This window comes from Pseudophryne corroboree, chromosome 7 (assembly GCF_028390025.1).
Source record: "Pseudophryne corroboree isolate aPseCor3 chromosome 7, aPseCor3.hap2, whole genome shotgun sequence".
NCBI classification, from domain to species: domain Eukaryota; kingdom Metazoa; phylum Chordata; class Amphibia; order Anura; family Myobatrachidae; genus Pseudophryne; species Pseudophryne corroboree.
In genome coordinates, this window is record NC_086450.1 from 34,861,550 (window position 1) to 34,875,584 (window position 14,035).

A 14,035-nucleotide genomic window follows, 5' to 3' on the forward strand; every position below is an offset into this window, starting at 1 on the left:
TCAGGACCGGGAATCTGTATGGATCAGGTTCAGGGCCGTAACTAGGTGTGTGCCGATGGTGCCTTGCCCACAGCGCAAATGCACTGCAGGCGCACCATCTTGCAACACACCCGCACGGCCGCTGCTGGCGCCGCCGCCTGCGTCCCGCATGCGCCGCCGCCTGTATCCACTACAGCATGCGGCGCTGCCTCTGTCCCTACTCCCGCTGGCAGCACCGCCTGTGTCCCGCTGGCGGCCGGCACTGCCTGTGTTCCTACTCCTGCTGGCGGCGGCGCCTGTGTCCCCTCACCCACCACTGCCGCTGCTGCTGATTATTCACATAAGGGTCTGGCTGCAGGGGACTGTGAAGCTGCTGCTGTAGTCGGCGGTGGGTCAGTCTGCAGGAAGATGGGGCGGCTGTGTGTACATGGAGGAGCAGGACACTACCAAGAGGACTCGGGAGCTGGCGGCAGCACTGAGAAAACTGCCTGTCAGGCTCTGCCTAAGCGCTGCCCTGAATGGTAAGTATCTGTCTATCTATCTATCTATCTATCTATCTATCTATCTATCTATCTATTCTATCTGCCACAATGTGTAAGGGGGACGCTATCTGCCGTAATGTGTAAAAAGGGGGACGCTGTCTGCCGTAATGTGTAAAAAGGGGACGCTGTCTGCCATAATATGTAAAAAGGGGTCACTGTCTGCCGTAATGTGTAAAAAGGGGTCACTGTCTGCCGTAATGTGTGATAAAAAGGGGACGCTGTCTGCCATAAAGTGTAAAAAGGGGTCGCTGTCTGCCGTAATGTGTAAAAAGGGGGACGCTGTCTGCCGTAATGTGTAAAAAGGGGGACTGTCTGCCGTAATGTGTAAAAGGGGGACTGTCTGCCGTAATGTGTAAAAAGGGGGACGCTGTCTGCCGTCATGTGTAAAAAGGGGGACTGTCTGCCGTAATGTATAAAAAGGGGACGCTGTCTGCCGTAATGTGTAAAAGGGGCTCTACCTGGTGTAGTGGCACTTCTGTGCAGCAAAATTTGAATAATGGAGACTACTGTGCACCGTAGTATGAATTGGTATTATTTTGTGGCCACAACCCTATATATTTTTTCACGTGGCGCGCACTGCCCATATCTTGCATGGGGGAGGGGGGGGGGCGCTAGTGATGTTTCTTGCACACAGCGCTAAAATGCCTAGTTACGGCACTGTTTCGGTTCAGTCTCAGAGCCACAATATCGGGGGAGGTTAGGATTTCTGTAAAACCGGACTGCACATTGCTCTAATAATTATGTGTTTTCTTCCCTTGTATAGATAGTAGAATGTAATGCAGATCCTGAAGTTATGCTGCTTCCCTACTTGAGAAAGAACTGTATCCTTTTACGCAGTTGGAGTGTGCTGCAGTGATAGAGACGTATTATTGTTGTCTATGCGCAATGGGAGAAGCCACAGAGCAGTTTATCAATGGCATAAGTGACCCTTAATAAATGCATGGGATTGCAGACAGTACAATATAAATACACCTGCCCATCTAAATGTATTTTGTGGTATAATACTGCAAATCTCTGGTCTATGAAGAGGAGGTGTGTCCACATTAGCGTGATTATCTGAGAAGAGCGTCCCCTGTTCAGCCAATGTTCCGGGAGGGAGGGGGAGGGATGTGGAGGGCGATGAGGGGACTACTTTCCCAGAAGTCTTTGAGACTCCCATAAAGTTGAATGCCAGACGTCCTTGACCAACATATGTAGGTGCAAATGGGCATAACCCATCAACCAATCAGTCCCAGTTTCTGACAAGTGCTAGACTATTTCAAAAGCTCATTGGTTGATGTGGTTCCATGCAAATTGTGCACGTTGATGCATGGATGATAAATAAGTGCTATTTGCTTATGTCGCTGTACTACTTATGTGTGTGTATTACAGAACAACAAAAGAAACTACTTGTTCAGCGCCTCAAACAAATCAATCATTTAAATAAAGCCAACAAATTAAGGTACAACAGGCTCCTGAGACACTGCGCTTGCCACACCACTATGTGAGATGTATTGGAAGACTATAGAACAAGAAAAGTGGCTGCGCTGTGTGTCAGCAGCTATATAAAATAGAGAGCACAACGTATAAAATGTAAAGAATTTATTCTCTTAATCAGTGTAGTTATAAAACATGTAGGTTAATAATACACCTATATCTGTCTCAGGTGATATAAAGGTTCAGCCGTGTGATAAAAATGGCTATCCAATATATTAAATCCTAATTGTGCAATAGGGAGGGAACAGGAGAATTTGTAGATGTAGTTCCAGATAAATATAAACGTATACTACCTCTCCAGCAAGGGCTGGTATAAACTTGGCCGGGCGTCCCCGGCTAGTGAGTCCTGCGTTGCCCGATATTCTGCACAGAGGAGAGGAGTGTTGCAGTGCCCAGTGCCGAGCACCTCCCAATAGAAAGTGATGTATAATCGTCTCCTGTACTCCTGATCGCCAGCCGGCGATAAAGCAAGCTGCTGAGATGCACAAGGTTACCTTTGATAAAGTCACGTGATCGTGACAAAACGCTTCAGGACCCCGCCTTTCATACACCTGGTCCAGGTGAATTAATCCTGTGCAATCCACACCGCTTCTCTTCCATCCAGCTGACCGGCTGATTGCGGCAAGAAACCGCCTTTGACTCTCCGACAGCAGCTTGCTATCACCGCCAGCCAGCGATCACGAGAACAGGAGACGACCGCACATTTCCTCCTGGCGGCAGGTACTCAGCTTAGGGATACCCACCTTTCCGCTCCGCTGTACAATCACATTGTGCATCTCAGCAGCTTGCTTCATCGCCGGCTGGCGATCAGGAGTACAGGAGACGATTATACATCACTTTCTATTGGGAGGTGCTTGGCACTGGGCACCGCAACACTCCTCTCCTCTGTGCAGAATATCGGGCAACGCAGGACTCACTAGCCGGGGACGCCCGGCCAAGTTTATACCAGCCCTTGCCGGAGAGGTAGTATACGTTTATATTTATCTGGAACTACATCTACAAATTCTCCTGTTCCCTCCCTATTGCACAATTAGGATTTAATATATTGGATAGCCATTTTATCACACGGCTGAACCTTTATATCACCTGAGACAGATATAGGTGTATTATTGACCTACATGTTTTATAACTACACTGATTAAGAGAATAAATTCTTTACATTTTATACGTTGTGCTCTCTATTTTATATAGCTGCTGACACACAGCGCAGCCACTTTTCTTGTTCTATGTGTGTGTATGGCTTCAGGCTCAGTGTCCTGAGTTGACTGTTCCCTTACAGAGGTGTGCCTCGTCATTCTGCTACCTGAGGCAACAACCGGAAATAGCGCCCATGACACAAGTACATGTGTATTATCACGTATGCTGGGAAATATACAATAATGTCCCTTTCATCACTGGAAATCTGCCAACAAGGTTAAAAACATTCCGTTAGACTTCCAAGGGACAAATCAGCCGTAACTGCTACGGCATTGCGTGTATGGCGGTAAATGCGTATGTTCACCTGAATGAGCTGTACGCATCTCTGCAGCCGGATCGTCCCTATCTGTACGCTTGGTTTTACAGCCGTCATTGTGGTCAGTGCGTACGTGGACCAACCATGTTCTTGGTGGGACAGATGTGTCTGACAACAGGTAGAATTGTGTGTGTGCCCATAATTCTGCACAGCCCTTACAGAGATTAGCCTATGTGAGAACTCACAGTTCCAATCCCGCCTGCGCAGTTCCAAGTGGTGATGCGACTGTAGTGATTATGATTCAGCGTACCCCATAGATGAGTGCGCTCGTTTCCAACACATGTGCAGCACAAAAACACGCAGGACCGGCCTGGCATATGGATTTGAGTACAACTCTGAATCCGTCCTATAGTTTCCTGGAATGTTTTGTTGACGGACTCCCAAAAGTGCAAACCGGCCGCAGGGTTTACAAAACTTTTTTTCTTTTTTAATCTAGGGGAAACCAAATGTTTGTAGTCATGGATGGTGCATAGAAAAGATAAGCCCAGTAGATGAGACAAATTTAGGTAAAGGTCTTTAGATCTCTGTACGCCATTACACGTGTCAGACTGGTGATGCCGCAGTTTAAAACAATCTAGCAAATGAACATGGTTTATTATCTTCCTTAACGGTTTTCCTCTCCAGTACGCCTTACAGGCACAAAGTATGGCTGCGGCGGAGGGGGCTGCGGTGCCTGCACGGTTATGGTGTCCACCATTCACCCAATTTCCAAGAAAGTCCTGTATCCTTTTACAGTAAGTGGCCAGGAGCTTAGGGTGGCCTGCCAGAGTGCTTGTTATGCATCTTAGCTCAGACCAGCGACGCACTCAAGGAGTAGGAGTGATGGCAGTTAATATGGGATCGTTATGGTATCCCGCCACACAGGATGCCGAATGTCATTATACCAACATCGGCATCCCGATTGGTGGGATTCCGGCAGGGGGGCGAGCGCAACAAAGCCCCTTGCGGTCTTGCCACAGGTTCTATTCTTCCTCTATGGGTGTCGTGGACACCCCTAGAGGGGGAATCACCTACCTCGCCTGTATACCAGCATCTGTATGATGCCCCAGTCGGAATCCCGGCGTCAGTATTATGACAGCTGCCCGCATACAGTTAATATAGGTGATTTTGCATCCAATACATGTGCAGTCTATAGCTTTCAGGACCTTGGGTACTCATGGAAGACTATAGACTGCTCCCTTCAGCTGATGCCATTGTGACTCCTAGATGGAGGAGCAGATAAGACCCGGCTCTGCAGGGGTCAAATGGGCAGGAAAAATTGGATTGGATAATGCCTATAACCCTCGAGGGCACTAACTGGAGTGCAGACAACAGCTAGTGCAGGCCAGAGACAAAATGGGAGCCTGTCTTGGTTCTAGCAATGTTTCACCTGGTCATACAGATGGATCAGGTTGTTATGGGTACAGTGAAACCTCGGTATGACCTCACACCAGTGCTGCAAATATGGCGGTATGGGTGGTACTGCGTACTGGTAAGAAATTTCCAGCCAGTACGCAGTGCTACCGGCCTGACCGCCATGCTTGCTGCCCGCTGGCACCGCTGTGCTGTGCTGTGTCGGGAAGAAGAACACAGCTCGCACCTCTCCTGTGTCCCTCTCGTGTCTCTCAAATGAGGTGCCGGTTCGTGAGCAAATCAGAGCTCGTGGACCAGCAGCTGCGGCTCCTGATTGGCTGATGGTCCGCGAGCTCTGATTGGCTCACAAACCGGCGCCTCATTTGAGAGACACGCCACCGCCACCGCCAGAGACACAGGAGGGACACAGAAGAGGCGTGAGCTGCGCTCTCCTTCCTGACACAGCACAGCAGCGGGGAGAGGAGGTGTGTACCTGACACTGGGGGCATATGTGTATCTGGCACTGGGGGGGCATATGTGGCACTGGGGGCTGTTATGTCCTGATATGTGTATTTGGCACTGGGGGGGCATATGTGGCAATCGTGGCATATGTGTACCTGACACTGAGGGCATATGTGTATTTGGCACTGGGGGGCATATGTGGTACTGGGGGCATATGTGTATCTGGCACTGGGGACATATGTGGCACTGGGGGCATATGTGTACCTGGCACTGGGGGCATATGTGGCACTGGGGGCATATGTGTACCTGGCACTGGGGGCATATGTGTATCTGTCACTGGTGGGGCATATGTGGCACTGGGGGCATATGTGTACCTGGCACTGGGGGCATATGTGTATCGGTCACTGGTGGGGCATATGTGGCACTGGGGGCATATGTGTATCTGGCACTGGGGGGCATATGTGTATCTGGCACTGGGGGGCATATGTGGCACTGGGGACATATGTGTACCTGGCACTGGGGGGCATATGTGGCACTGGGGGCATATGTGTATCTGTCACTGGGGGGGCATATGTGGCACTGGGGGCATATATGTACCTGGCACTGGGGTCATATGTGTATCTGGCACTGGGGGCATATGTGTACCTGGCACTGGGGGGGCATATGTGGCACTGGGGGCACATGTGTATCTAGCACTGGAGGGCATATGTGTATCTGTCACTGGTGGGGCATATGTGGCACTGGGGGCATATGTGTGTCTGGCACTGGGGGGGCATATGTGTATCTGGCACTGGGGGGCATATGTGGCACTGGGGACATATGTGTACCTGGCACTGGGGGGCATATGTGGCACTGGGGGCATATGTGTATCTGTCACTGGGGGGGCATATGTGGCACTGGGGGCATATATGTACCTGGCACTGGGGTCATATGTGTATCTGGCACTGGGGGGACATATGTGGCACTGGGGGCATATGTGTACCTGGCACTAAGGGGGCATATGTGGCACTGGGGGCACATGTGTATCTAGCACTGGGGGCATATGTGTATCTGTCACTGGTGGGGCATATGTGGCACTGGGGGCATATGTGTATCTGGCACTGGGGGGGCATATGTGTATCTGGCACTGGGGGGCATATGTGGCACTGGGGACATATGTGTACCTGGCACTGGGGGGCATATGTGGCACTGGGGGCATATGTGTATCTGTCACTGGGGGGGCATATGTGGCACTGGGGGCATATATGTACCTGGCACTGGGGTCATATGTGTATCTGGCACTGGGGGGACATATGTGGCACTGGGGGCATATGTGTACCTGGCACTGGGGGGGCATATGTGGCACTGGGGGCACATGTGTATCTAGCACTGGAGGGCATATGTGGCACTGGGCGCATATCTGGCACTATGAGGGATACTGGCACTGGGGGCATATGTGTGTCTGGTACTGTGAGGGCATATGTGTTTCTGGCACTGTGGGGGCATATCTGGCACTGTGGGCATATGTATATCTGGCACTGTGGTGGATATTTTAATCTGGCACTGTGGGGGCATATGTGTATCTGGCACTGTGGAGACATATGTGTATCTGGCACTGCACTACTGGGGCATATGTGTATCTGGCACTGGGGGGCATATGTGTATCTGGCACTGTGGAGACATATGTGTATCTGGCACTGCACTACTGGGGCATATGTGTATCTGGCACTGCACTACAGGGGCATATGTGTATCTGCAACTCCACTATTGGGGCCATAGGTGTATCTGGCACTCCACTATTGGGGGCATATGTGTATCTGGCACTCCACTATTGGGGGCACATTTGTATCTGGCACTATTGGGGGCATATGTGTATCTGGCACTGCGCTATTGGGGTAATATGTGCATCTGGCCCCCCATATGCAAATCACACCCCTATTTTCATTGGCCACGTCCCATGTGGCATGTGGCCACACCCATTTTTTGGCACGTGTGGCTTTGGTGCGTGCACACAATAGCACTAAGAATTTTTTTCTACTTGCACCGCTGCTTCACACCCACAGAACCTGTGGCTGATGGGTCCTGCAGCATACATGCAGTAGCTAGTATGTATGGTATTCCTGTACAGCTGCAGGAGAGCACGTTTCTGCCTGTCTGATAAGTTGGGTGATCTGTATTTATGTAAAAATAAATTGTGATGGCGAAGCTGTTGGTGGTTTGGCCTTTAGTAAATGCGGAGGAATAAATTACACTGGGAAAAAGACCAGAAATCAGTACAATGCTTAAAAAAAACAACCTTTCAGTAAATTTGCCCCTTGGACTTGCCCCTTGGCGTGCACATTCATGAAATGCAAAAAAACAGGCTCCGGAATGTGCATCAATAAAGTTTGTCATTTCTGGTACGTTTGTTATCAAAGTGCTGAGTGAGAGACCGAGTTCAGGTTAGTTCGACATTCCCCTTCTCAGGGCAGTCACTGTGTTATAGGGCAAGTCTATAGGGTGTAACAATGATTATTTTACCCTTCACAGACATGTAAAAAATGGCTCCTATATTGCTAATTCATTAGTAAAGATGAGATGTGTGTGTGTGTGAATATATATGTTTGAGGCCCTTGGTTTTTATATACTGCAAAGACAAAAAGCTGAAAACTATTCTATAATAACAATTAGATATTAATTGCAGCGGGTGACGAGTTATTTTGCTCTATTTCCCGATTGCTGAGCTCTTTGTCCTCTGTCCTGTGGTTGGGCCTTTATTGCATATCTAGCATAAGTATCCAGTATCATGCCATCTGGTACCACATGTAACTGTAAGTTTATATGATTGGATGGGTATTGAGGTTATAAAATCTTTGTGCTACATAACACATCACCTTTACAGCTACAATGTGTCCTAGTATACTTCATGGGTGACACAGAATACTCATGTCTGACCATAGCCAGATTAAGTTGGGGGCGTAGGGCATACTGTACCCTGGGCCCCCCTCTGTCAGGGGGCTCCCGGGAAAGAGCACACTGATATCAGTAGCTCTCCCTTTTGTGCAGTAGCAGAACCAGGCAGCCAGCATGTGAGCAGGACAATACGCAGATAGGAGAGACACAGGAGTATCAGGTGTCATGAGCTACCTGTCACAACTGAGGGCCTGAGCTGACGGGAGGCAGCCTCAGTTGTAGGGGCTGAGATGTACCGGAACCTGGGAGGTTGTATCAGACCCCTGGACATGTAAGTAACATGAATAATAACTGCCCGAAGGCGTGACCACGACAACTTAGATAAAAGTCAATGATGTTTATTATGACAACTCCGCATCACAGCAGCAATAAAGGAAAACGTAAAAGTCAGCAAAGAATAAATACAGTTCCTGAGTACTACAGCATGGCAGGAGCCACAGGGCACTGGTAGTGTGAGATAGTTCTTATGATCTTCTAGATGGAAAGTCCTTACCAGGCCCGGCTGTAGCAATGGAGATAACCCAGGATTGTACCAGCTGGTGTTCCAGGAAGAGCTGGGTTGCTGAAGGTAAAACAGCTGCTGTGGATACTGGCTGGAACCAGACTGTTGTTAGCACGGAGTGGATACTGGCTGGAACCAGTTAAATAATAAATTAACTTTGGGAGCGATGAAATGTGAACTGAAATGTAGAACTTGAGAGCGGAGAAATAATAATTCCGGTGGAGAGTGGTAAAGTGTAGAAAGGACACCGGCCCTTTAAGGGAAGCTGTATTCTGCTGGAAGCTGAGGCTGGAAGCAGGTAGTGTTGTAGCTGGAAACAGATGAATCCACAATGGATTGGAGAGTCAGGCTACACCGCAGGTGGAATGCTGGTGCGGGTCTCTATGGTGGAAGTCTTGAGACAGGAGCTGGAACCTGGAAGACAATCATAGAAGAGAGACAAACAGGAACTAGGTTTGACAACCAAAGCACTGACGTCTTCCTTGCTCAGGTACAGCTTACTTATACCTGCAGCAAGGAAGGGGTTGGCTAGGCAATTATGCAAATCAACAACACAGACAGCAGATTGGTGGAAATGATCAGATGACAGAATCCAAGATGGCTGCGCCCATGCAGACACTTGGAGGGAAGTTTGGTTTGTAATCCATGTGGTCTGGGAAACAGTAATGGCGGCGCCGGCCACCGGAGACGCCAGGCTGATAGATGCACATTTAACCACGCGGGCACAGCGGAGGCCGCGGCTGATGAAAAGACCACTCTGCATGTGGAAACTCAGGAACAGCGGAATCCGGTCCTGGAACGCTGAGCCCGCCTTAGGAGGCATCTGAAGGGTAAGTAATGGCGTCCAGATACCCGGATCGTGACAGCACCCCCCCCTTTAGGAGTGGCCCCAGGACACTTCTTAGGCTTTAAAGGAAACTTTGCGTGGAAATTTCGGACCAAGGCAGGAGCATGGACGTCAGAGGCATTGGTCCAAGAGCGTTCTTCAGGACCATAGCCCTTCCAGTCAATGAGATACTGAAGTTGACCGTAACGGTGACGTGAGTCCAGGATCTTGGCCACTTCATACTCAACGCCTCGTTGAGTTTGGACTTTCGGAGTTGGTGGAAGTGAGGAATGAAACCGATTCAAGATTAGCGGTTTCAACAGGGAAACATGGAATGTCCTGGGTATTTTTAAGAAGGGAGGTAACTGGAGTCTGTAAGCAACAGGATTGATGACTTGATCAATTTTAAAAGGACCGATGTAGCGAGGTGCAAACTTCATACTGGGAACTCTTAACCTCAAATTCTTCGTGGATAACCATACCCGATCACCCACCTTGAGAGCAGGAACTGCTCGACGCTTCTTATCCGCAAACTTCTTGTACCTGAACGATGCCTTGAGCAGAGCTGATCGTACGCTCTTCCAGATATTGGCAAACTGATGCAAGGTGATATCCACTGCGGGAACAGAAGTTGCTGGAAGCGGTTGGAACTCAGGGACTTTAGGGTGGAATCCAAAGTTGGTGAAGAATGGTGTTGAAGAAGATGAAGAATGATACTGGTTGTTATGACAGAACTCGGCCCAGGGAAGTAATTGAACCCAGTCATCTTGAGAGGAGGACACATAGATGCGGAGGAAGGCCTCCAAGTCCTGATTCACCCTCTCAGTTTGACCATTGGTCTGAGGATGGTAAGCCGTGGAAAACTTTAACTTGACTTGGAGGACTTGACATAAACTTCGCCAGAATTTGGCTGTGAATTGAACTCCTCGATCTGAGATAATTTCTTCTGGAAGACCGTGGAGTCGGAAGATCTCTTGTATGAATACTTGAGCCAACTTGGAAGCTGACGGAAGACCGGTGAGAGGAATGAAGTGTGCCATCTTGGTGAACCGGTCAACTACCACCCAGATGGTATTGAACTTGTTGCACATGGGCAAATCTGTAATAAAATCCATCGACAAATGGGTCCATGGTCGACGGGGAACAGATAGTGGAACCAGTTGCCCCGCAGGCGACTGGCGGGATACTTTATGTTGAGCACACTTTGGGCAAGATGCAATAAACTCCAAAACGTCCTTTTTCAGAGTTGGCCACCAATAGGACCTAGAGATAAACTCCAGGGTTTTTTGGATACCTGTATGTCCGGCAAAACGGGAAGCATGGGCCCAATGCATGAGCTTCTTCCTTAGTGTCGGCTTCACAAAACTTTTCCCTGATGGGGGCGTAGAGTCCATCCCTACCGTGGAGAATGCCAACGGATTTATAATAGGATGCTTGTCTGAAGACTCTGACTCATTTTCTTGCTCCCATGAGCGGGAAAGGGCATCGGCCTTGCGATTCTGAGAGCCCGGACAGAACTGGAGTTTAAAGTCGAACCTGGAAAAGAAAAGTGCCCATCTGGCCTGACGAGGGTTGAGACATTGTGCGCCTTTTAGATATAGAAGGTTCTTGTGGTCTGTAAGGATGGTGATTGAATGAGAAGCTCCCTCCAACAGATATCTCCACTCCTCTAGAGCGAGCTTGATGGCTAGCAACTCCTGGTCGCCAATGGCATAGTTGCGCTCCGCTGGGGAGAACTTCCGTGAGAAGAAACTGCAAGGATGTAAATGACCATCTTTAGCCCTCTGAGATAACACCGCTCCTACTCCAACGGAGGAGGCATCCACCTCTAAGATGAAAGGAGAGTCGACGTCAGGCTGTTTCAGGACAGGTGCAGAGATGAACCTCTGTTTTAAAAGATGAAAAGCTTGCATGGCTTCTTCAGACCACTTGGACGGGTTAGCACCCTTCTTGGTGAAAGCAGTAATAGGCGCCACAATGGTGGAAAAGTCTCGTATAAACTTTCGGTAATAATTGGCGAACCCTAAGAACCTCTGGACCCCTTTGAGGGTTAAGGGTACTGGCCAATTCTGGATTGCTTGTAGTTTCTCAGGATCCATCTCTAGTCCGGAACCGGACACAATGTACCCTAGAAACGGAATGGACTTGACTTCAAAGACGCATTTCTCTAATTTGCAGTAGAGATGATTGACACGGAGACGGGACAGAACCTCCTTTACCCAGAAACGATGTTCCTCTAAATTGTTGGCAAAAATGAGGATATCATCTAGATAGACCACGACATGACGGTATAGAATGTCTCTGAAGATCTCATTGACGAAATGCTGGAAGACAGCTGGAGCATTGCTCAATCCGAAGGGCATGACGAGGTACTCATAATGTCCGTCACGGGTGTTAAATGCGGTCTTCCACTCGTCACCCTCACGGATCCGGATGAGATTGTATGCACCTCTCAGGTCCAGCTTTGTAAAGATGGTAGCTCCGCTAACTCTGTCAAAGAGCTCAGTAATCAGGGGTAAAGGATAGCGGTTCTTGATGGTAATGTCGTTCAAACCTCTGTAGTCGATGCACGGCCGCAGACCACCATCTTTCTTCTTTACAAAAAAGAAGCCTGCGCCGGCTGGAGAAGAAGAAGGTCGAATGAACCCCTTTGCTAGGTTCTCTTTTATGTATTCCTCCATAGAATGCGTCTCGGGGAGAGACAACGGATAAGTTCGGCCTCGAGGTGGAACCTTCCCTGGAACGAGATCAATCGGGCAGTCCCATTCTCTATGAGGGGGAAGGATATCAGCAGAAGCTTTACTGAACACATCCGTGAAATCTTGATATGGAGGAGGTGGAACATCAGACGACCTGGGGGAGGAGGAACAGACAGGCAACACTTTAAACAAACATGTCTTAGTACAGGAGGAACCCCATGCCAGGATTTGCGTAGTCGTCCAATCAATTGTAGGATTGTGAAGACGGAGCCATGGAAGGCCCAGGACCACAGGATGTGTGGCTCTTGGAATCACTAAAAGTGAAATAAGTTCGGAATGAAGAACTCCCACTCTCAGACGAACTGGTAGAGTCCTTAGAGAAATAACTGTATCAAAAATTTTACTGCCATCCACAGCAGTTAAGGAAAAGGACGAAGGAAGTCTCTCGGTGGGTAGGGACCACTGTTTAACATAGGCTTCGGTAATAAAGTTCCCAGCTGCTCCGGAATCCAGGAGGGCAATGACGTTCTGATAACGTTGAGCAACTTGAAGCGAGACTGGGAGGTTACAATCTTGAGGAGATGGAGAGGAGATCAATACTCCTAGCCGGCCTTCTCCTTGGCGAGCTAGGATTTGGAGTTTCCCGGACGTTTGGGACAGGCATTAATGGTGTGAGACGGAGCTGCACAGTACAAACAGAGAAACTCGGAGAGACGTCTTCGGCGCTCAGCAGGAGTTAAACGGGAACGGCCAATTTGCATGGGTTCATCTTTAGTTGGTGACAGTTGGCGAGGAGGAGGAGCAGAAGATTTTGGAGCAGATGATCTTCCACGCTCAGTTGCTCTCTCTCTGAAACGTAAGTCAACTTTCGTACAAAGTGAGATTAACTCATCTAACTTGGAGGGTAAGTCTCTGGTAGCTAACTCATCTTTAATACGCTCGGATAAACCATGCCAGAATGCAGCATACAGGGCCTCGTCGTTCCATGCCAGTTCGGATGCCAGGATCTGGAACTGTATAAGATATTGTCCTACAGTACGTGATCCCTGGCGTAAACGGAGAATCTCAGACGAAGCTGAAGTTACCCGGCCTGGCTCGTCGAAGATGCGCCTGAATGTTGACACGAATGCAGTGTAAGAAGATAGCAGGGTGTCGGACCTCTCCCATAACGGTGATGCCCAATCGAGGGCTGAGCCACTGAGAAGAGAAATAATGTAGGCAATTTTTGTACGGTCACTGGGGAAATTGCCAGGTTGTAGCTCAAACTGAATCTCACACTGGTTGAGAAATCCCCTGCAGAATCTTGGAGATCCGTCAAATTTTGCTGGCGTTGGAAGATGAAGACGTGGAGCAGGAATGGGTAAGGTGGGTGGGGTTATAGCTGGAGTCACTGTGGTTGACGCACCAGACGCGCCTGATCCACGGAGAGTGGTCTGAATCCCATCCAGCCGAGTAGAGAGATCCTGGAGACAGCGGATGATGTGGCCCTGTGCAGCCTCCTGATGTTCTAGTCGGGCTGCCAGTTCTTGCATTGGCCTGGCCGCTTGATCCTGGTCTCCGGCTGGATTCATTAGGTCAGTGCTTACTGTCACAACTGAGGGCCTGAGCTGACGGGAGGCAGCCTCAGTTGTAGGGGCTGAGATGTACCGGAACCTGGGAGGTTGTATCAGACCCCTGGACATGTAAGTAACATGAATAATAACTGCCCGAAGGCGTGACCACGACAACTTAGATAAAAGTCAATGATGTTTATTATGACAACTCCGCATCACA

At 49.2% G+C, this 14,035-nt stretch overlaps 1 protein-coding gene across 2 annotated transcripts in view; it reads left to right on the forward strand.

Moving 5' to 3' along the window:
- The window catches only part of LOC134944371 (aldehyde oxidase 1-like), a 267,367-nt gene that overhangs the window by 3,426 nt on the left and 249,906 nt on the right, over positions 1 to 14,035 (forward strand). For both annotated transcript variants that reach the window (XM_063932949.1, XM_063932950.1), the window contains exons 2-3: positions 1,285 to 1,342; positions 4,135 to 4,231. In XM_063932949.1, coding sequence (XP_063789019.1) covers positions 1,285 to 1,342; positions 4,135 to 4,231 — 155 coding nt within the window. The remainder of the gene's footprint in view (positions 1 to 1,284; positions 1,343 to 4,134; positions 4,232 to 14,035) is intronic.